The sequence below is a fragment of the Balaenoptera acutorostrata genome, chromosome 15 (assembly GCF_949987535.1).
Source record: "Balaenoptera acutorostrata chromosome 15, mBalAcu1.1, whole genome shotgun sequence".
In the NCBI taxonomy this organism is placed as follows: Eukaryota; Metazoa; Chordata; class Mammalia; order Artiodactyla; family Balaenopteridae; genus Balaenoptera; species Balaenoptera acutorostrata.
This window is the reverse complement of record NC_080078.1, coordinates 49034192-49055468: the sequence shown is the minus strand read 5'-3', so window position 1 is coordinate 49055468 and position 21277 is coordinate 49034192. Positions and strand designations below refer to the sequence as shown.

Here is a 21277-nt window from a genome sequence, read left to right as displayed (position 1 = left end):
CTTTCAATTTCAACTTTAATGAATTTTTCTGGAAGAATTCAAAAGAATGTACACATTCTATCTCAGACATTCTGAAAACTGAATGCGCATTGAAATTACCTACAAAACTTTAAAAACTACAGATGCCTGGGTCCCATCTACAGAGTTGCTGTTTTCATTGATTTTGAGTGCAGCCAGGGCTTCTGAATTTTTCAAAGCTCCCCAGTGACTCTGATGTGCAGCCAAAGTAGAAAACCACTGCTCTACTGGTTACACCTAACTCCAGATACGATCAATCACTAAAATCATCTTATTAGTCAGTGCTAAAGAGCTAAGCCTATTAAATTCTGGTGAAATCACATCACCAAGATCAGTTTCACATCCAACATATTAATAACAGTGAGAATGATATTAATAGTCAACGTCTGAGTGTTTCTATACACCAAAACTTGGAGTAAGAATTCTTGATACATTACCTCAAGGAATCACGTCTCCATGAGAAAAGTGTCTTGGAGGTAACTTGCCCCTGGTCACATAAAGGCCTCTAAAGTCTGTGCTCTGAGCTACTATGTGGTCATCAATGGCACCAACTATACAAAGCCAGACTTCTCAAAAGTAGACAGCAAACCTCTTAGGAATATGGCAATAGCCAGCAAAACAGTAAATGCACATCCTCTATGAGTCAGCAATTCTACTTCCAACTATCTACCCCAATAGAGCACGTATATATTAAGTGATGTGTACAAGAATATTCATGGAATTATCAATGTTAATGGCAAAATCTAGAATCAACCTGAATGCCTATCAATAAAGAAACAGCTAAATAAATATGGTAAAGTGCTATTCAACAGTTTAAAAATTAATTCATCTATATATATCAACATGGACAGATTTCAAAATACATCTTGCTGCATTACAAAAAATATTTTTAAAAGCCATGTTATAATACTACTTATCTACAAACTTACTAAAGATACTACAGTATGATACCATTTATCTACTTAAAAAAGAATACTGGTGGGACTTCCCTGGTGGTGCAGTGGTTAAGAATCCGCCTGCCAATGCAGGGGACACGGGTTCGAGCCCTGGTCCGGGAAGATCCCACGTGCCGCGGAGCAACTAAGCCCGTGTGCCACAACTACTGAACCTGCGCTCTAGAGCCTGCGGGCCACAACTACTGAGCACACATGCCACAACTACTGAAGCCCGCACGCCTAGAGCCTCTGCTCCACAACAAGAGAAGCCACTGCAATGAGAAGCCAGCGCACCGCAACAAAGAGTAGCCCCCGCTCAATGCAACTAGAGAAAGCCCGCACACAGCAACAAAGACCCAATGCAGCCAAAAAATAAATCAATAAATAAATAAATTAAAAAAAAAAAAAAAAAGAATATTGGGGCTTCCCTGGTGGTGCAGTAGTTGAGAATCCGCCTGCCAATGCAGGGGACGCGGGTTCGGGCCCTGGTTTGGGAGGATCCCACATGCCGCAGAGCAACCGGGCCCGTAAGCCACAACTACTGAGCCTGTGCATCTGGAGCCTGTGCTCCACAACAAGAGAGGCCGCGATAGTGAGAGGCCCACACACCGCAAAGAAGAGTGGCCCCCGCTTGCCGCAACTAGAGAAGGCCCTCGCACAGAAACGAAGACCCAACATAGCCAAAAATAAATAAATAAATAAATAAATAAAAGTGAAATTCTAAAAAAAAAAAAATACTATGTATTCTTTTCCAACTATATATGTTGGAATACTATATATTCCAACATTTCTGTTGGAACAGAGAGAAGCAAATCAAAACAAGTAACTGTGGTTATCAGACTGAGCAGGAGTCTGGGATTGGGAATGGAAGTAAAAAGGAAGACCAGGTTTATGTAGAATGCTTCAATATTTAAGAAGATAACTTGGACTTTCCTGGTGGCGCAGTGGTTAAGAATCCGCCTGCCAATGCAGGGGACACGGGTTCGAGCCCTGGTCCGGGAAGATCCCACATGCCGTGGAGTAACTAAGCCCGTGCGCCACAACTACTGAGCCCGCGTGCCACCACTACTGAAGCCCGCGCGCCTAGAGCCCATGTTCCGCAACAAGAGAAGCCACCGCAATGAGAAGCCCACGCACCGCAACAAAGAGTAGCCCCCGCTCGCCGCAACTAGTGAGAAAGCCCACACGCAGCAACGAAGACCAAACGCAGCCAAAAATAAATAAATAAATAAATTTATTAAAAAAAAAAGAAGATAACTTATTCCTCTACCACACAATTAAAAAGTAATAAATACAATGGTTAGATACATTTATTAATTTATATTATTTTTATTATTATATTTGTTAATAGTACACATTTACAAAACATCAGTTCCAGCTCCTGGTAATGAAAGAATAGCTTATATGAGACTAACCTACAGACCAATAATAATTACAAACTCTGGGCAGAATTTTTAAACAAACAAACAAAAAAAAGCCTATTTGAAGGCAAGTGACCAAAAGCTGGCAGAAATAGGAGAGGATTCAACCACTGCAAGGAAAGGAACACACTGGGTGAGATCCAAATTCCAACAGCTTTCCCCATGAGGCACTCCCCACTCTGTGAGATACACAGAAAATAGAGCTCACGTAGAAAACTACAGTCTTATTGGCCTGAGATGAAGGAGTCTGGGGCTACTGAAGCCACTGGAAAGTAAGGGAAGAATCCTGCAAAGGAGAAATCCACAAAAAGGGAAGCCCAAAAATCTATGTAAAAGTCCCCTCAAATCCTGAATGAGTCCTTAACTGTTCATACAAGATGCAAGATTCCGTAAAGTCCACTGAGGAAAATAACAGCTGAAAAGTGAACAGATGTTTTAGTAAATACCCACTGTAGGAGAGACAAAATTTAAAGTTTGAGACTTTCCACTGAAACCCCAGAAAGGCCATATCTCAGGAATAAAGACCACAAACTAGTACTAAGAGACAACTCTGGGATTAAGAAAAAAACTGAAATAGACTCACTTTAACAAAGCCAAAATCCAGGCTGTGACAATATCAAAGTGAACTGCAAATAATTTAATTACATGTTAGAACAAACTCAACATCATTCAAAGGATGATAACAAATCACAGTCTCTAAAAGTCTCTAAAATGTATCATCCACAATGCTCAAGGTGTAATTTTTTTTTAAAAAATTGAGACATGCAACTAAACAGGAAAGTGTGACCAAGGTCAAGAAAAAAAAAAAATCTATCAATAGAAACTGACCCACAGATTACCTAGATTTTAGAATTAGCAGTCAAAGATTTCAAAATAACAATGATAAATATGCCAACAATGGATATAATGGGTGAAGACGTGGGAAATTTCAAGACAAAGATGAAGGCTGTTTTTTTTAATGGAAACTTTAAAACTGAAAACATAATATTTTATATTTTTTTAAATCATAACATCAGATTAATATCAAATTAGATACTGCAGGAGGAAAGATCAATAAACTCAAAGACCAATTCAACAGAAATCAAACAAATAGAAGTGTGATGGTTAATTTTATTTGACAACTTGACTGGGCCAGAGAGTGCCCAGATATTGGTCAAGCTTTATTCTAGGTGTGTCTGTGAGGGTATGTTTGATAAGGTTGAGATTTACATTTAAATTGATAGACGGAGTAAAGCAGATTGCCCTCCCTATGTAAGTGGACCTCATCCAATCAGCTCAAGGCCTTAATAGAACAAAAATGCAGACTCTCCCTGAGTCAGAGAAAATTCCTCTTGCCTGACTGCCTTTCAACTAGAACATCAACTTTTTCCTGCCTTCATACTTGATCTGAAACATTAGCTGTTCCTGGGTCTCAAGCCTGCCAGCCTTCACACTGGAACTATACAATTGACCCTCCCAGTTTTCAGGCCTTTGAACTTGGATTGAAACTACCCCATTGGCTCTCCTGGTCTCCAGCTTGCTGACTGACCCTGCATATCTTGGGACTTGTCAGCCTCCATAATTGCTTGTCAGCCTCCATGATTGCCAATTCTTTATAATATCTCTTTAGATAGATAGATGATAGATAGATAAGTATCTTATTGGTTCTGTCTCTATGGAGAATCCTGACTACTACAGAAAGCACAGAGAACAAAGACTGAAAAAAATCAGAGCCTCAGGAACACATGACAGTATCAAATGTTTTAATATAAGTGAAATTGAAGTCCTAGAAACAGATGAGGGAGAGCATGAAGCAGAGAGTCCAATAGTTTTCCTAATTTGATTAAAAACTGAACCCTCAGATTCAACAGGCACAATAAAACTAGCACAAAGGAAATCATACCTAGGTGAAAACAAATAGAAAGAACAATTTTTAAAAAACAGTCAGAGAAAAAAGAAGACACATTACACACAAGGAAGCAATAATAATCATGTCTAACTTCCTAGCAGAAACAATGGAATCCAGAATATAATGGAATAACATCTTTAAAAGTGCTAAAAGGATACAATGGAATATTATTCAGCTATAAGAAGGAAATTCTGATACATGCTACAACATACATGAAAACATGTTAAGTGAAATAATCCAGACACAAATGACAAATATTATGTGATTCCACTTAGAGGAGGGACCTAGAACAGGCAAACTCATAGACAAAGAAAGCAGAATAAAGGTTACCAGGGACAGGCAAGAGGGGGATGGGTAATCACTGTTTAATGGGTACAGAGTTTCTGTTTGGGTTGAGGAAAAAATGGAAATGGATAGTGGCGATGGTTAATCAACACTATGAATGTATTTAGTACCACTGAATTATACACTTAAAAATTGTTAAAATGGTAAATTTTATGTTATGAATATTTTACCACAATAAAAAAAAAAGAAAAAAAGTGCTAAAAGGAAAAAACCTGCCAACCTAGAAGTCTATATCCAACAAAAATGTCTTTTCAAAGTAAAAGCAAAATAAGGATGTTTTTCAGATAATGAAAGCTGAGAAAAGTTTTCACCACTACATCTACCACATTACCAGAAAATCTGTAGCATTCCAGGCTGAAGGAAAAGATGCCAGAAAGAAATTCAAATCTACATATAGGAATGAAATATGTAAGTACATGTGAAAATGTGTAATAAACTTAGAATAAACCTTAGAAAGACATTCTAAAAGCTGCAGGGGAATAAAAACCTACAAATTATGCCCCCCAAAAGGTAATCAAGTATAAAACATTATCATTAACCAGCACCAACATACCATTTTATTTCTATTGAGGATTAAACAAATGGCTGAGTATAAGATGGTATTTAAAATTTTTTTAATCTAAATAATAGTTATAATTTCTCCTTTTAAATTCCCCATAGGTCAGAGCCATTCTTTTTTGAAGAAAAAAAGAATATATCACTTAACTTTCAAACGCTTTATTCAGAGAACATTTCTTGTTGATTGGTTTATATAAGTCATAAAAAAAATCTATGGCACAATATGTTTTTCTTATTACAAGTATAAAAAATAGTCAAAAATAATTTTTCCATCCTGAAAAAAAATCTAGTACTATTTTCTAACACATTTTTATATAAATGTTCTGAAGTAAAATTGGCAGACTGAATGCACGAATTCATCTCCATGCCCTACTAAAACTTTACCAAAAAGAAATTTAAGTGGGGGAAAAGACTGACATACACAAGGGGTGATTATAATGAGAAGGGAGATACCAACAGTTTTAGAACATAGAAAGCAAGTGGACAAACAGTAACTAATTGAGCAGAGGAAGATGAACCCCAATGCCCACTAGCCAAGACATCACAAAGCAAACTAATCTCGGCCAAAGTAAACTAATTCCTGCCAAAGAAACATCAAGAGAGCTCAAAGTAGAAAGCACCTGGTGTCTCTGAAAGCCAGGTTGACACTAGAAACAGGAGAATGGGCAGAAAATGTCAATAAGGAACATGCAGATGCCCAAATCCCCTCCTTGTGCTTGCAGAAAACGTGAAGAGGCTGAACTAGATGGGCGCCAAATTAGCAGACACCAAGCACATCTGGGAGCAGGTACGGGGCTCTACCTAAAACTGAGTTTTACGTAAAAGTCTGATAAAGGCACCGTGACACCTCCAGCCCCTTCCCTTGTTCTGTACCAGAATACTGGCTATTACCTTGCCAGAGTTGGGAAGATTTCTCTGTCTAATCCAAAAGAAAAATGTGTAGAGAAATGATCAACGCCTCCCCTCTTGAGGTCAAACAGACCTGCCCTCACACACAAAGCTGCCAACAGGTCTTTAGGTAACTCACTCATGAATATGAAAACTGCAGAGGGTCACTAGATAGTTGAGGAAATTAGCTAACATGTATTAGGGTCTGAAACGAACACAAAGTAAGACAGAGGAAGCAGAAACAGTGGATAAGAACAAGTTTTAAACCATAATATCCTAAGACAGAGAGTAAAAATACTGAGTTCATGAAACAAAACCCCATGTTTTAAAAGTATTAATCACAGATGAATCTCTAGAAATTAAAAATATGAAAACCAAAATTATAAATTCATTAGAAGTAGAAGATTTGGAAGATAAAATTGAAGAAACTTCCCAGAAAGCAGGACAAAAGACACAGATTTTTAAAAGGAGAAAAAGTAACTTTTGAAAATGATACATGGGATTAGAGTGCAAGATCCAACATCTAATTCAAAGAAATTAGAAAAATATAACAGAGGAGAGATAGGGCGAGAGATTATTATACAAATTTTTTAAAATTTCCCCAAAGCACATGGATTTCCAGATGGAGAGTCCAAAAGAGTACCCAGTATAATAAGTAAAAAAAGACCCATCCCAAGATTATCATTGAGGTAATAAGACCACTGAAATAAGAACTTCCTTCCAAAGAGGCAAAAGACACCACAAAAAACTGGGAATCAAAGTGCCAGCGGACTGCATAATAGCAAGACTGGAAATCAGAAGACAGAGCAATTTCTTCAGAAACCAAAGCGAAAGTGATTTCCCACCTTACATATACCAAATGAGGGAGTAAAACAAGAAAAAAAAAAAAAAAAGACATTCGGAAACAGACAATTTGATACTGGAAAGAGGAAAAGGGAATTCCAAAGTGATGGGGAGGTGAAGACCAGATGACAGCTGCACAGCAGGCCTACTGAGCGCCCACTCTAGACTCAGGTTGCCAGGTGGCCTGCCTCCAAGGAAAAACAAGATGGAATTGGCAGATGAGCTGATTTGTGTGCCTGATATAAGAGCTCCACAGCAAGTTCCACTGGGGAGACTCTAAGGCAGCATTAGTGGCGGCGAGGGTGAGGATCCAGGACTCTCACACTCCCTGCCTCCCTGCACACACACATTTCTCCTCCTTCCAGCCTCTCAATATTACAACTTGCAGCAGTATGGAATTCATTTTGAATATAATGTTACTAAGAGCTGGTCCTTACTAGACACTTGCTATGATAAGTAATCATCTCTTTTTTATACAACTTGGTTTCCTTGGAGCTAACGATTCCTCACTTTTTCATTTGATTATTTAAATTACATTCATAGATTACTTGATAAAAATTTAAAAAACAAGTAGTATATGTTTTTACTATTTTTTTATGCATAAATACATAGCCATGATTTCTTTTTTAAGATAGACATATAAAACACACATATATATACATATTTATAACCTCTTTTTTCACTTTTTTAAGTCATTATTAGATTTAATCATTATCAGTCTTTATAACAATTTCCAGTTACTTCATAACATTTCATTATAAGACCATGTGATAGTTTACTCATGTTCCTCTGTGTTGGACGTAAGTCTTTTTCAAATTTTTTAATAATCTTTTTTTATGTTTTTCTTTTTTTCCCTTTTTTTATTGAAGTAGTTGATGTACAATATTATATAAGTCACAGGTATACAATATAGTGATTTCACAATTTTTTAAAGGTTATACTCCATTTATAGTTACTATAAAAATTGGCTATATTCCCTGTGTTGTACAATATATCCTTGTAGCTTATTTTATATATAATAGAATTTTTTTTACATTCTTAACAATGCTCACTGAGTACCCTTCTACATAAATCTATGCCTATATCTCTAATGACAAGTTCCGAGAAGCAGAATGGGTTTAACGCTTTTGATCTATACTACTTAGCTGTCCTCCAAAATTTCTGCCAATCTACATTTGTACCTACAGTGTATTATGTTCATTTTACCACACACTTACCAGCAGTAATACAATATTTTTTAACTCTTTCACCAAGTGAGCGGGAACAGATTTAACATGTACTCATCTTAATTTGAATGTCCCTATTAGTTATGTTATATTATCTATTTATGACTTTTGACCTTTTTCTATTGGGGTATCACATGTATTTGTGTGACTTTTAATCTGGCAAAACTCTTCATAGATTAAGCACATGTATCCCATTGTCATAGTTATGATAAGTGTTTTTTCAGTCTTAACTCTTCTGCAGTCACACTTTTGTTCTTCCTTCTCATACACTTGGTACCTAGATAGGCTTTCCTCAGCTCATCCTTGAGTAGTGCTACAACTACTGAAGCCTGTGCACCTAGAACCCATGCTCCGCAACAAGAGAAGACACCACAATGAAAAGCCTGCGCACCGCAATGAAGAGTAGCCCCAGCTCGCCGCAACTAGAGAAAGCCCACGCACAGCAATGAAGACCCAATGCAGCCAAAAAATTTTTAAAAAGCATGAGAAAGCAGGAGTGGGGGGATCTCAAGAATATAAAGGCGGCTTAAAATCAAATAACTTTCTATTTATCTTTTAACTAAAACATTTCAACATACAAGCTTTCTTCCTTAAATATAGGTACTATATGAATCAAAAGCAATGTAACACTTTCAGATATATATGCTAATACAGCTTAATTTTGAAAAGTTTTTACTTACTTGTGGTCATGATGTTAGGAGGGCAAGAGGGTATTCCATGATCTACTGCCCATCTGTAGGCTCCTTCTCCAACTAAAAAACTAATGACAGAAAAATTACTCTTAAAAATTCATAGTGTCATCTTCTCCTACATATTCAATAAAGTAATATAAGTAATATAGTAAGGCAACTGAAACAATTTTGCAATACCTCAAAATGGCTATATGCCTAAAAAATTCTTTTAATTCTTCCCCAAGTTAGAAATTTTACAAGTGGAAATGGTACAATATCATTTGCAATAACTAACCAATAAAAATTGGTAAAATGCAACATAAGAAGTAAAAATAGTTGATTTCCCAGTGGAAAATATTAAGATTTATCTTGGATCAACTGTGGTTCTCAGTTTATGTACAAGATCTATTTCATCAGATTAAGAGTCAAAGCTTAAGTGAATGTCTTCAGATTTGGTATTCCTGCCTAGTATAACACCTGGATCTACCCAAAATGAGTGGGGTACATCCAGAGATGCCCAAACACAATGATATGCACTTACATTTCTAAGCCTCAATGTAATAAAAATATACATATGGCTGTCAGAATCATTTTTACTGTGGTAAATAAAGCAGTGTGGTATGTCCCAAAAGTAATTTTTTTAAGTCCCAAACTGCAAGTTTTAACATAACAAAGTGAATAAAAGGATACTGTTAGCTAACTGTAAAAGACTACCTTTCAAAGATTTCAAATAGCATGCAGGATAATTAACCACCCCATTCCCTAACACAGTAATAGCAAGCAGTTACCATAATAATCAATCACTTCATCTCTTTCCACAGCCAACTTCTTAAAGCTCTCAGCCAGATAGTAATGGATTCCCTGAACTAGTGCCTACTCATTAGTTTCCTGCTATTTTTTGTTTCTGTTCCTCTAATCATTCCAACACTAAAAACTCGAAGTAATACATATTGAAGTCTTTAGATTTGATTGACAGATTAGAAGAAGAAAGTCTAAGTTGATACTCAGAAACATATCCAAATGGTTCCAATGAGAAACAAATTGGTTAAGCCCAGTAACTATTTTCCAGTATATATGAAGGTGAGAATGGAGGGAGCATTAAAAAAAAGAGAGGAGGGAGAGCCAACAAGAATACCTCTTCAAACTTCCATTTTTAAAAAAAATTCTAAAGGACTCCAAAAATAGAAAAGTTCCTCCTATTCCTGTATCAAATGAAGACCACTGCAAAGAAACTGCAAAGAAAAGCTGTCACATAAAGGAAAATGGAAGAATAACTGAGGTAGGAACTTGGATGCAAGTTGAGCTGTCCTGACAGCATTTGTAGCACTTCCTTCTGCTAGAAAAAGACTTTGATATAAGAAATAAACTCTCTTCACGTGAAGACGTAAAAGAGATGCTGAAGTATTAAATTAAATGATCAGGACAGAAGTTTGGAGCTGAATCTAGTATTCTCAGCACTACCATTCGTCATTTGGGGTTCTATCCCAGCATCTGGAATCGAAAGTGTTTTATAACATAAGCTTAGTTTTATTTTTCATTTCTTAATCATTCATAGGTTTGATTCTAAATAAAATTAGTTTGCCGGGGCTTCCCTGGTGGCACAGTGGTTGAGAATCTGCCTGCGAATGCAGGGGACACGGGTTCGAGCCCTGCTCTGGGAAGATCCCACATGCCGCGGAGCAACTGGGCCCGTGAGCCACAACTACTGAGCCTGCGCGTCTGGAGCCTGTGCTCCGCAACAAGAGAGGCCACGATAATGAGAGGGCCGCGCACCGCGATGAAGCGTGGCCCCTGCTTGCCGCAACTAGAGAAAGCCCTCGCACAGAAACGAAGACCCAACACAGCCAAAAATAAATAAATAATAAATTAATTTTTTTTAAAAAATTAGTTTGCCGTTGTCTGCTATGCAAGGTTTTAAATACGTTAGGCATTGTACAATATTCACAGGAAGGTGAATATTTGGATGCCATCTTATGGATAAGAATTCTGAGATCCTGACTTTTCCTTACTACCAAAAATTACTTGTCCAGTAGTTTGACATCACACAAAATGGCATATAACTGCTTTTGAAATCATTTTAAAATGCTAAAAAGCTACGTGAGCTTTCGCTAAAATCTAAACTATCAAAAATGAAAAATCTCTTCCCAGAACACTAAATGCAGCACCAATTCAGATTTTTCTCAAATATTCTTCTGACTCTCCAAGGAGAAAGCTTTCACAGAAGTTTCACCTCAAGTCACTAGAAAAATCCATCGATTCCATCTTGGTAACACATCCAGCATCTGACCACTTCTCACCACCGCCACCGCCCTGGTCTGAGCCGCCATCATCTATTGCCTGCAGTGTTGCAATGGCCTCATCACTTCCATGCTCGCCTTGCTCCGTCCCCTGCCCCAGTCTAATCTCAACACACCAGCCAGTGACATCCTTGTAAAACACAAGTCAGGTAATGACGTTTCTCTTCTCAAAATCCTGCGAAACCCCTCCTGAGGACTCTAGCATGAAAACTGGAGCCTTCACCAGGATCTCCAGGCTCCCAAGTGATCTGGTCCTCTCTGCTCCCTCCTCCCTTCCTCTCTTCTTCCTCTTGCCCCTTTGATTACTCTGCTCCAGCCTCTTACAAAACACAAACATGCCAAGGGGACTCCTGCCTCAGGGCCTTCACCCTGACTGTTCCCTGTCAGGATCTTCCTTATTTCCCAAATGGCAAATTTCCCCATCTGTTTAAACATATCTCCCTGATGAGGCCAATTTAAAACTGTACCCAACACACTGCACTCCTCTACCCAGTACTCCCAATCCCTCTCATTCTGTCCTTTTTACATTTTTTCTTTTTTCTACCTTCTCACATACCATATACTTTATAACTGATGATATTATCTCTGTTGTTTATATCTATCTCCCTCAAATAAACTGTAAGCTTCACAACAACAGGGATCTTTGTTTTTCATTGATGTCCATATATGCTAAGCATTTAGAACAGTGCCTGAAGCACACTAAGCATTAGATAAACATTGGCAAGTTATTCAACAATAAACTAGGGTGTCAAAATTCTCTAAAGGACAGCATTTTCCTTGTGTTAAGCTCTCCTTAATTTACACTAAAGGAAGTCTAAAGTGTTAAGAATCAAAAGCAACACTTCTGAGACCAGCACTGAGTGGGATTATTAAAACCTTCAACAAGCTGAGCTACTGAAGTGCCAGCGTAGCCAAACACCCGAAAACACAGTGAGGTCAATTACAATTTCATGGATGGGAAATTTTCAAAAACCATGACACTATGTAGTCAGTCTAAAAATGTGCAATTTAGTGATTCAGAAAGCTCTCAAAACTGCTTAAAATGCATTATGCTGGATGAGAAAGATATAGGAGAAAATGACAGCTGCTTCTTTGGACTTAAAAATGGATTTCTATATATTTTACCTATTACTTCTTTATCATAAATACACAGAACTGAAGAAAGACCACCAATTTGGTGGCTACTGATTATTTAAAGCTTACAAGCACATAAAGTGCAAATAAGGGAGAACCTGCTGTATGTGGAAATAACACATAATGACCAAATTAAATAATAAGGATTTAACTCTTCTTAAAATTTTTATTACAAAAATTTTCAAACATATACATTACAGAGAATAGTGTAATGAACCCAAAGGATCATCACCCATTTTCATCAGTTGTTAATACATTGCTAATCTCATTCATTTATACTCCCACCCAGATTATTTTGAAGCAAATCTCAGATATCATATAACTTCAAATATAAATATTTTAGCATGCATCTCAAAAAATAACTTTCTAAAAAAAATAACCACAACATAACCAATTCACACCTAAAAAAATTAACAATAAATCCTTAGAATCAAAATAGTTTATTCAATCGATGTTCACATTTCCCTGACTGTCTCATAAAATTTTTGCTATTATTGTTATTTTTGCCTTTTAAACTATTTTGTTTGAAGGGGAACCCAACTAACCCATCCATACCTCCTGATTAGTTGATAGCTCTCTTATGTCTCTTTTAATCTATAGGTTTTTAAATTTTCTTTTCACATTCATACAACAAAGGTACTAAAATCAATGAATTTATGAAATACAGTAGATTGAATAGTATTTTTAAATAAACAATGTACCAAAAATTAAATTTGCATCTCAAAAAATCTGAGCGACTAATGAGCAACAATGCTTTTCTAGCTTTCCCTTTTTCACCAAAAGAAACATAATTTCCAAAAATTATAACTTATTCTATAACATATTAGGGTAGCAGTCCGCAATTTTTCTTCTGTAGAGGGCCAGATAGTAAACAGTTTAGGCTTTGTGACCAGATGTCTCTGCTGCAACAACTCAGTTTGGCCTTTGCAGAGCACAAGCAGCCATAGACGATATGTACACAAATGGGTATGGCTGTGTTCCAATAAAACTTTATTTACAAAAAACAGGCAGTAGTCCAGATTTGGCCCACATGCCATAGTTTGACAACCCCTGTTCTAGATGGCTATGCCTATCAAAGTTGTACCCTATCATAATGAAGGAGGAAAGAGTAAAAATAAATAAAATTTATTTACTTTTGTAAATAAAATAAACAGGAAAATACGACACAGTTTATGATAGTAGGCCCACCAAATTTATGAGGATATCAAATATTCTACTAATCTGACCAAACACCAATACTTAAATAATACATCATATCATGGTGGCAATATCCAGAAAATTAAAACATAAAAAATTATCAGCTAATAGAAATACCATTCTGCCTAAAGTTCTGCTGAGGGTTTTTCTAACAAAGCAATAAGAGTTTATAAAATTCTAACAGAATTTAGATACAGCTGAAACAAATACACTCCCTGTCTTCCTCAATGAGATATATAGACAGATGAACTTTTTGTTTAAAGACTTCTTAGAAAACACCCAGTGCCTTGCTGCCCCCATAGAGTCACCTGCCTCTTCAACAGATGACACCAGAAGACCACAGTTTCTAAGTCCTCCATCTGCTTTTGATAGTTCTTCTACCTCTATGCCTGGCATACAGGAAGTAAACAAAAAATATTTGCTGAATGAAGGAATGGGTAAGTGAATGAATAACTAAATGGGTGTAAACATTATTTCTTACTATTATAAAAGGATTCTACTCTATGGGTTCTAATCTGCTGCTTCTAATGTGATAAGGACAGACTCCATAAATTTTTAATAGCATAACAGTGTCAAGTATGGTACTCAGTTTCTTTGTTGGCAAAATGTATGTTACCCTCATAAATCACATAATGATTTTATGAGATAATGCACGCAAACCACATAAAACAATGCTTCTCATAGTGTACAAATGCAATAAATTTTAGCTATTATCATTATAGAAATTAGATAACTAGACTTATTAGGGTTGTGCGTAAACAAGCTTAAAGTAAAAACATGATAAATTTGTTTTATTTATTTAGGATACTCAGGGAATTTGGGTTTTTTTAAACTACTGCAGGTATACTGTGAACTTGCAGGTATGTGAGAGATTTATGCTTCTGGACAAGATGGAGTGACAGGGAATATATTTACACTCTTGCCTGAACCAATGGAAAAGAAAAATCAGACAAAATACAGAAAATGATAGTTTTCAGGCATTAGACAGTAGGTAGCACAGGACAGTGATGCTTTAAAGAAAGGAAACAAACAAGGTAAACCTTATGATTGCCCTAGCTTACTGCCTGGGGAGTTTCCGGCCACAGCACAGGAACAGGAACTCAGGCAGAGCCCTGCATGCAGTCTCTCTGAGTTGAAGAGAGAGAGCTGGGCATCCAGAGAAGCCCAGGTGGCCGAGTTCACAGGGCAGAGAACCAGAGAGGAGACAGCTGTGCAGAGAAAGGACTCAAGAAATCTACAGAGTCCCCCTATAGTCTTCAGCTGAGTACAGATCAGTGTGTGTGTAAGAGGAAATCATCCAAAGCCTGGGAAAGAATCACATGAAAGTTTTAGAGGAAGCAATCCCCAAGTTCACACAGGGCCAGAAACAGCTCCTGTTCCCACCAAAGTAAAAAACCTCATTCTAGTTGCATCTGTTATAGTACTCAGAAAGGTTTTGCCCAACAGCAAAGCAAAATTAGCTAAAGGCTAAATGCTTCTCTAGTTGCATGTAACAAAGTATAAAGCAAGACCTGAAAGGATGAAACTGCCTCTAAATAAATTAACCACATTCTAGAATTAAAATACAGAAATATCCAACACAAAATAAGGCAAAACTCACAATGTCTGGAATCCAATAAAAAATTACCAAACATGCAAAGAAGCAGGAAAATGTAACCTATAATGAGAAAAAATCATTCAATTGAAAACAACCCAGAAATGACAAAGATGACAGAATTAGGAAACAAAGATATTAAAACAGGTACTATAATTGTATTCATATACTCAAGAAGCTACAGGAAATATGAAACATGTTAAGCAGATACATAGAAGACATTTTTTAAAGATGCAAATTGAACTTTTAGAGAAAAACTATAATGTCAGAAATGAAAAATAAACTGGATGGGATTAACAGGTGATTAGATATTGCCAAAAAATAATTAGTGAACTTGAAAACAGCGATGGAAATTATTCAAAATGAAACAAAGGGAAAAATGAATGGAAAAAGTAAACAAATTATCAGTGATCTGTAGGACCACTACAAGAGGTCAAATATACGTGTAATTGGAATCCTGGAAGATAGAAGAGAAGGGGGAATCAGAAAAAAATATCTGAAGAAGTAATAGCCAAAAATTTTCCAAATTTGATGAACTATATATCCCTACATATTCAAGAAGCAAAATGAACCCAAACCAAAGACATTACAAGAAAGCTACAGACCAATGTCTCTCATAAACATAGATGCAAAAATTATTTACAAAATGTTAGCAAATTGGATCCAATAACATATAAAAAGGATAATACATTATAACCAAGTGGAGTTTATCCCGGGAATACAACTGTTGCTCTAACAATCGAAAATCAACCAATCACTATATTAACTGACAAAATAAGGAAAATTATAAGATCATTGCAACAGATGCAGAAAAGCATTTGAAAAAGTACAATACCCATTCCTATTAAAAACTCTCAGCACACTAGGAAAAGAAGGGAACTTTCTCAACACGATAAAGAGCATCTATGATAAACCTATAGCAGCCATCATACCTAATGGTAAAAGAACAAATGCTTCCTCCCTAAGGTTACAAACAAGGCAAGGATGTCTACTCTCACACTTTGATTTCACATTGCATAGGAGGTGCTAGCCAGTGTAATAAAGAAAAAGAAATTAACTAAAGGAGTCCACATTAGAAAGAATAAGTATCTTTATTACTTAAAGAACTATCTTTATGCCCAGAAGACAGAACTATCTATGTAGAAAATCTTATGGAATCTGTAAAAACAGTATGAGAACAAATGAATTTAGCAAATTCCTAAGCTAGAATATCAATATAATAAAATTAATCATATTTCTATATTGGCAAGGAACAACTGGTATTTAACTTTTTAAAATATGCAATTTATCACATCAAAAAGAAATACTTAAGTATAAATTTGATAAAAACTGTGCAAAATCTGTACACTGAAAATTATAAAACACTGTTCAGAGGTTAAAGAAGACCTTAAAAAATGGATAAGTTACAAACCTAATCAAAATTCCAGCAGGTTATTCACAGAAATTGACAGGCTAATTCTAAAATTCACATGAAAATGCAAAATGCCTAAAATGGTCAAAGCAATTTTGAAAACAAAAAATAAAGCTGAAGAACTATGTACGTGAGAAAATTAGATCACTAGTTCCAGACAATTGTAGGATCACTTTATGATACAATTTTAATACAGAGATGGCCATCACTTTTTCGCATATTTTTTATCTTTGTAAAAAATAAAAATATTGCACATATCCCCTTTGACAATTGCCTCATCATGTTCCCTCCTTTCTCCTTCCTAGAGGTAATTATGGTGAGTCTGGGAACCTTCTTTCCAGAACTTTTTTGTATATCTATGTACATGTTTATGTAGACTTAGAAAATCAAAGTGCCAGCATACCTCAGAGATATTGCAAGTTCAGTTCCAGACCACCACAATAAAGTGAATATTGCAATAAAGCAAGTCACACAGATTTTCTGGTTTCCCAGTTCATGTAAAAATTATGTTTATACTATGGCGTATTCTATTAAGTGTGCAATAGCACTATGCTTAAAATAACACTGTACATACCTTAATTGAAAAACAGTTTATTGCTAAAAAATGCAAACCATCATCTGAGCCTTCAACAAGTCATAGTAGTGAATAACATTAAAGATCACTGATCACAGAGCACCATAGCAACTATAATAATAATGAAAAAGTTTGAAATATTGTGAGAATTACCAAAATGTGACACAGAGACATGAAATGAGCAAATGCCATTGGAAAAGTGGCACCAATAGGCTTGCTTGAAGTACAACTGCCACAAACCTTCAATTTGTAAAAAATGCAGCATCTGTGAAGCCCAATAAAATGAAGTATGCCTGTACTGTATATGTTTAATACTATGAAGGAATATATGAGAATGAGAAAAGCTAAAATTGAGGACAATTGCTACCTAGGGGCAGGGCCAGAGATGGGGTCAGGGTAAGGGTATGGGACAGTGAAATGGATAAGGATGCCATTAGAAAGGGTCCAGTCTAGGCAGCTTCAAATCTCTTGGTAATGTTTCACTTTCTTAACATTTCTTAACATGTTTCATTTTCTTGACATGGGAAACAGGGATATCGTGAATATATTTGGGTAAAAGCTTTCAAGATTTTTCAAAACTATATTAATTTATTTTCTATGACTTGAAATTATAACAGTCAAATAAAGTGATTTCTATAGTACCACTGTCACAACTTTCAACAGAGGGTATTAATGTAACTTTAATATGTTCAGGCATGCTGAATACATATAGTACTGAAGTATAAGATGGTTGAGTATAAGACAGTATTGAGGCATATTTGTTAATATTATTAGGCATGTTAACAGGATGGTAATTACATTTTGCAAACAGAGAAATTTACAAAACTATTTAAGGATGAAATACGATGGTGAGGATTTACTTTAAAATACTATAGGAAAGAGATGCATGAGATAGACGAAGGGCAAAAATATTGTTAATTATTGGAGCTAGATGGTAGGTTCATGAGGGCTCTTTCAAATGTTCTCTCTACTTTCATAAATATTTGAAAAGTTCAAAGTTTCTTTTAATGAAAATTATATGTTAATGCTGGAGAAAAGATGTAATTTTACTAATTTTAGTGTCACAATATGTTTCTCCAGAAAAGAAAAATTACATTCTTTTATTCTAAGAACTTCTCAAAATTAAAAATGAGTTTAGACTCTGGTCTCAAACATGTATGATACTTTAAAGTTTTATAAAAAAAAAGACCCCAGTTGAACACTTATTAACAGCAAAAGCATCTCTATAATCGACTACAAAACCTAAAATTAACTGATCTCTTTTCTGCTTTAATCCATAATATTCTATTCTAACCGGAGCTTATCAAGTATTCATAATGTTCCAAGATCACAGAACAAAGCGTGTCTTCCTCTCAAAGGCAAGCTACTGCTGGTGTGTAACCAACTGCATCATCTTTCTGTGGATAAAAATAGCCTTCAAACACTGCATGCACCAAAGACCAAAGACCCAGGGAAAGTCGAAGAACAAAACAGTTACCAGGGAGGAATTCTGCCGGCTGAGAGCTTGCCCTTCTGCCCTTCACACAAGAGTCTGTTCGCAACTGAGACTGGGTTCTTGATTCCTATAAAATAAAATTGGCAGAAAATGAAGTCAAAAAGTCTTCAAGTTTCCCACTCAATTCTGTGGCTGTTTCAATATGACAACTTTTAAATATCACGGAAAACTGTCTTTAAATATACTAATGAAAACCGTTAATTATCATGAAAAATAAGGATCAAATCGACAAATATATGAATACTTATAGATATAAGAACAAATATAAAACATATATTCTCATTTTGTCATGTGCTACAGCAGCAAAGACTGAATTTGCAATAATACAAATTTAAGTTCCTTTTTAATAGATTTCAGTATAGAATTTAAAAAATAAACTGAAAATTTGGCATCTATTATCAAAACCATGAATTTCCTCTAAAGAATAAACATGATTACAAACAGCTTCAAATTTACCTTGGGGAGAAAAATTAATGGCCAAAAATTTTAAATCTCACCTGCAAGAAAGAATAAAGAGAAAGTCCTACAAATGGGTAAGGGTGGGGAGAAGAGGCCAAGTATATACAAGATTGAGACTTAAAATATGGTTTGGATTGTTTCCAGAAGGGAAAACAAAATGTGAACAGTGAGAAAAGGGTGCTTACCTAGGAGGAAAAATAGGACAGAAAGTATTAGCATGAAAAAAATTGCTAGCATGACAATGACAATGACAAACATGACAATGATGATGACAGAAGACAGTGACAGAAACTTAGGATCCAGTATGCACCAGGCCCAGTGTCAAACCCTTAAATGTATCAGATTATTTAACTGATCCTTCAACTCTATCACATAAGTACAGTTATAAACCCTATCTGATTACTGAGGAAACATTTGCACAGGTTAAGTTACCTGCCCAGGATCACACACTGAGATTTTAACAAAGGCAGCTAATGCCAGAGACCATGCCCTTAACCACTAACCTATGGATGCCTTTCAGAACACTATTAACAACAACAACAACAACAAAAACAGAAGTGGGATACAAAGAGACTAAAAACCTCAAATTGGGCTTCCCTGGTGGCGCAGTGGTTAAGAATCCGCCCACCAATGCAGGAGACACGGGTTTGAGCCCTGGTCCAGGAAGATCCCACATGCCACAGAGCAACTAAGCCCGTGCGCCACAACTACTGAGCCTGTGCTCTAGAGCCCGCGAGCCACAACTACTGAGCCTGTGTGCCACAACTACTGAAGCCCGCGCGGCTAGAGCCCATGCTCCGCAACAAGAGAAGCCACCACAATGAGAAGCCTGTGCACCACAATGAAGAGTAGCCCCTGCTCGCTGCATCCAGAGAAAAGCCCGCGTGCAGCAACGAAGACACAACACAGCCAAAAATAAAATTTTAAAAAATTTTAAAAACACCCTCAAATATAGGTCACCAGATTGCCTTAAAACAAAACTAGATATTTAGCTAAACACCAAAAACTTCTCTGCCCCCCCAAAGACTGTATAAAGTATCAAAGAAAGGAAAAGCTTAGATCTCTGTACTAGCTCTTAAAATAAATTTATTTCTGTATGTGATGATTCAATACTGTAAAGACATTAATAATTACCAAATTAACTTACAAATTCAAAGTTATAAATTCTCCATCAAAGCTTCAAAAGGATTTCTATGATGCATGACAAGCTGACTCTTAAATTCATCAGGAAAAAAAATGAAAAAAACTTTTTGTAAAAAAATGAAGAGGTATTCACCTTACAAAATAACCATTTTTTATTAAAAGCTATTCTAATTGAGTGTGGTTTGGGTACAAAATAGACAAATATATCAATGGAATAGAATAAAGCTAAAGTTGAGACACAAACACATGTGCATGTGGATATTTAATACATGATATAGATAGTATTTCAAATGAATAGGAAAAGGATGGACTATCTATGACAGGTGGAAAGAACACAGAGTGATGGGAGTCAGACTGTTATAAACCAGCTATCAATTTATCGCTTCTCAGCTATAAATTCACCCTTGGTTGCCTTATGGGTGGAAGTGGATATGGGCCTTTTAACTATGTTTCCTTTGCCAGCTGGCACACGGGTCAGCTTTGTCAGTAGAGGGCACTGGAGACACAGTGCAGGAGGAAAAGGTGGCCTGCCAGCCAGGCTCCAGGAGAGCACCAGTTATTCTCACAATCTGGTCCACAAGGTTCTCTCCAGTGCTAAGTGCTTGCAGGGTGCAGCTTTCTCCAGCATTTGGCTACCATGTTTTCCCCAACTCCTGATTCAGGCCACAGCGGCATAGCTGACAGCCCCAGAAAGAACAGGACCAGGCCCAGCTCAAGTCACTGATCCCCACACCTTCTCCTCAGCCCCATAGCAAAGCATCCTGTGGGGCTGGCTGTCTAGGGAGCCAAAAGCCCAATCCTCATCCTGCAAACAAAGGTTTAATTCCCATGGCTTCCTGGCCTCTGTGTGCCCACCTATCAGCCTGAGGCCCCCAGGATTGTTTCTGCTCTCACAGTGACCGTGGCCTGGGTAACCCAGCAAAAAAGTGGGCTGTCAAACAGTCGGCTGCAGCCACACCTTTTTCTGTGAGGTCTGAACTCCCTTCTAAGTTTATCCTTACCTGGGTAGTCTCCCTCTGCCCTTTACATTAAGCTTCTCCTGTTTAAAATGCTGTGTGGTTTCTGTCCCCTAGTTGGACCCAGACTGATACAGTAACCTTGGACAAACTACTGAATCTCTCCTGTGTCTCAGTTTCCTCACCTATAAAATGGGGATAAGAGTACTGACATCAGAAGGTTA

The 21277-nt window shown here is 36.6% G+C and overlaps 1 protein-coding gene across 8 annotated transcripts in view; it reads right to left on the bottom strand.

Annotated features, from left to right (window-relative positions):
- TASP1 (taspase 1) overlaps nt 1–21277 on the bottom strand; it is a 237763-nt gene that overhangs the window by 167503 nt on the left and 48983 nt on the right. For all 8 annotated transcript variants that reach the window (XR_003622916.2, XM_057530053.1, XM_057530052.1 and 5 more), the window contains 2 exons: nt 18478–18562; nt 8803–8882 (listed from right to left, as the gene is read on the bottom strand). Coding sequence is in view for 7 of the 8 variants with exons in the window: in XM_057530053.1 (XP_057386036.1) it covers nt 8803–8882; nt 18478–18562 (165 nt within the window). In the remaining variant the exon portion in view is untranslated. The remainder of the gene's footprint in view (nt 1–8802; nt 8883–18477; nt 18563–21277) is intronic.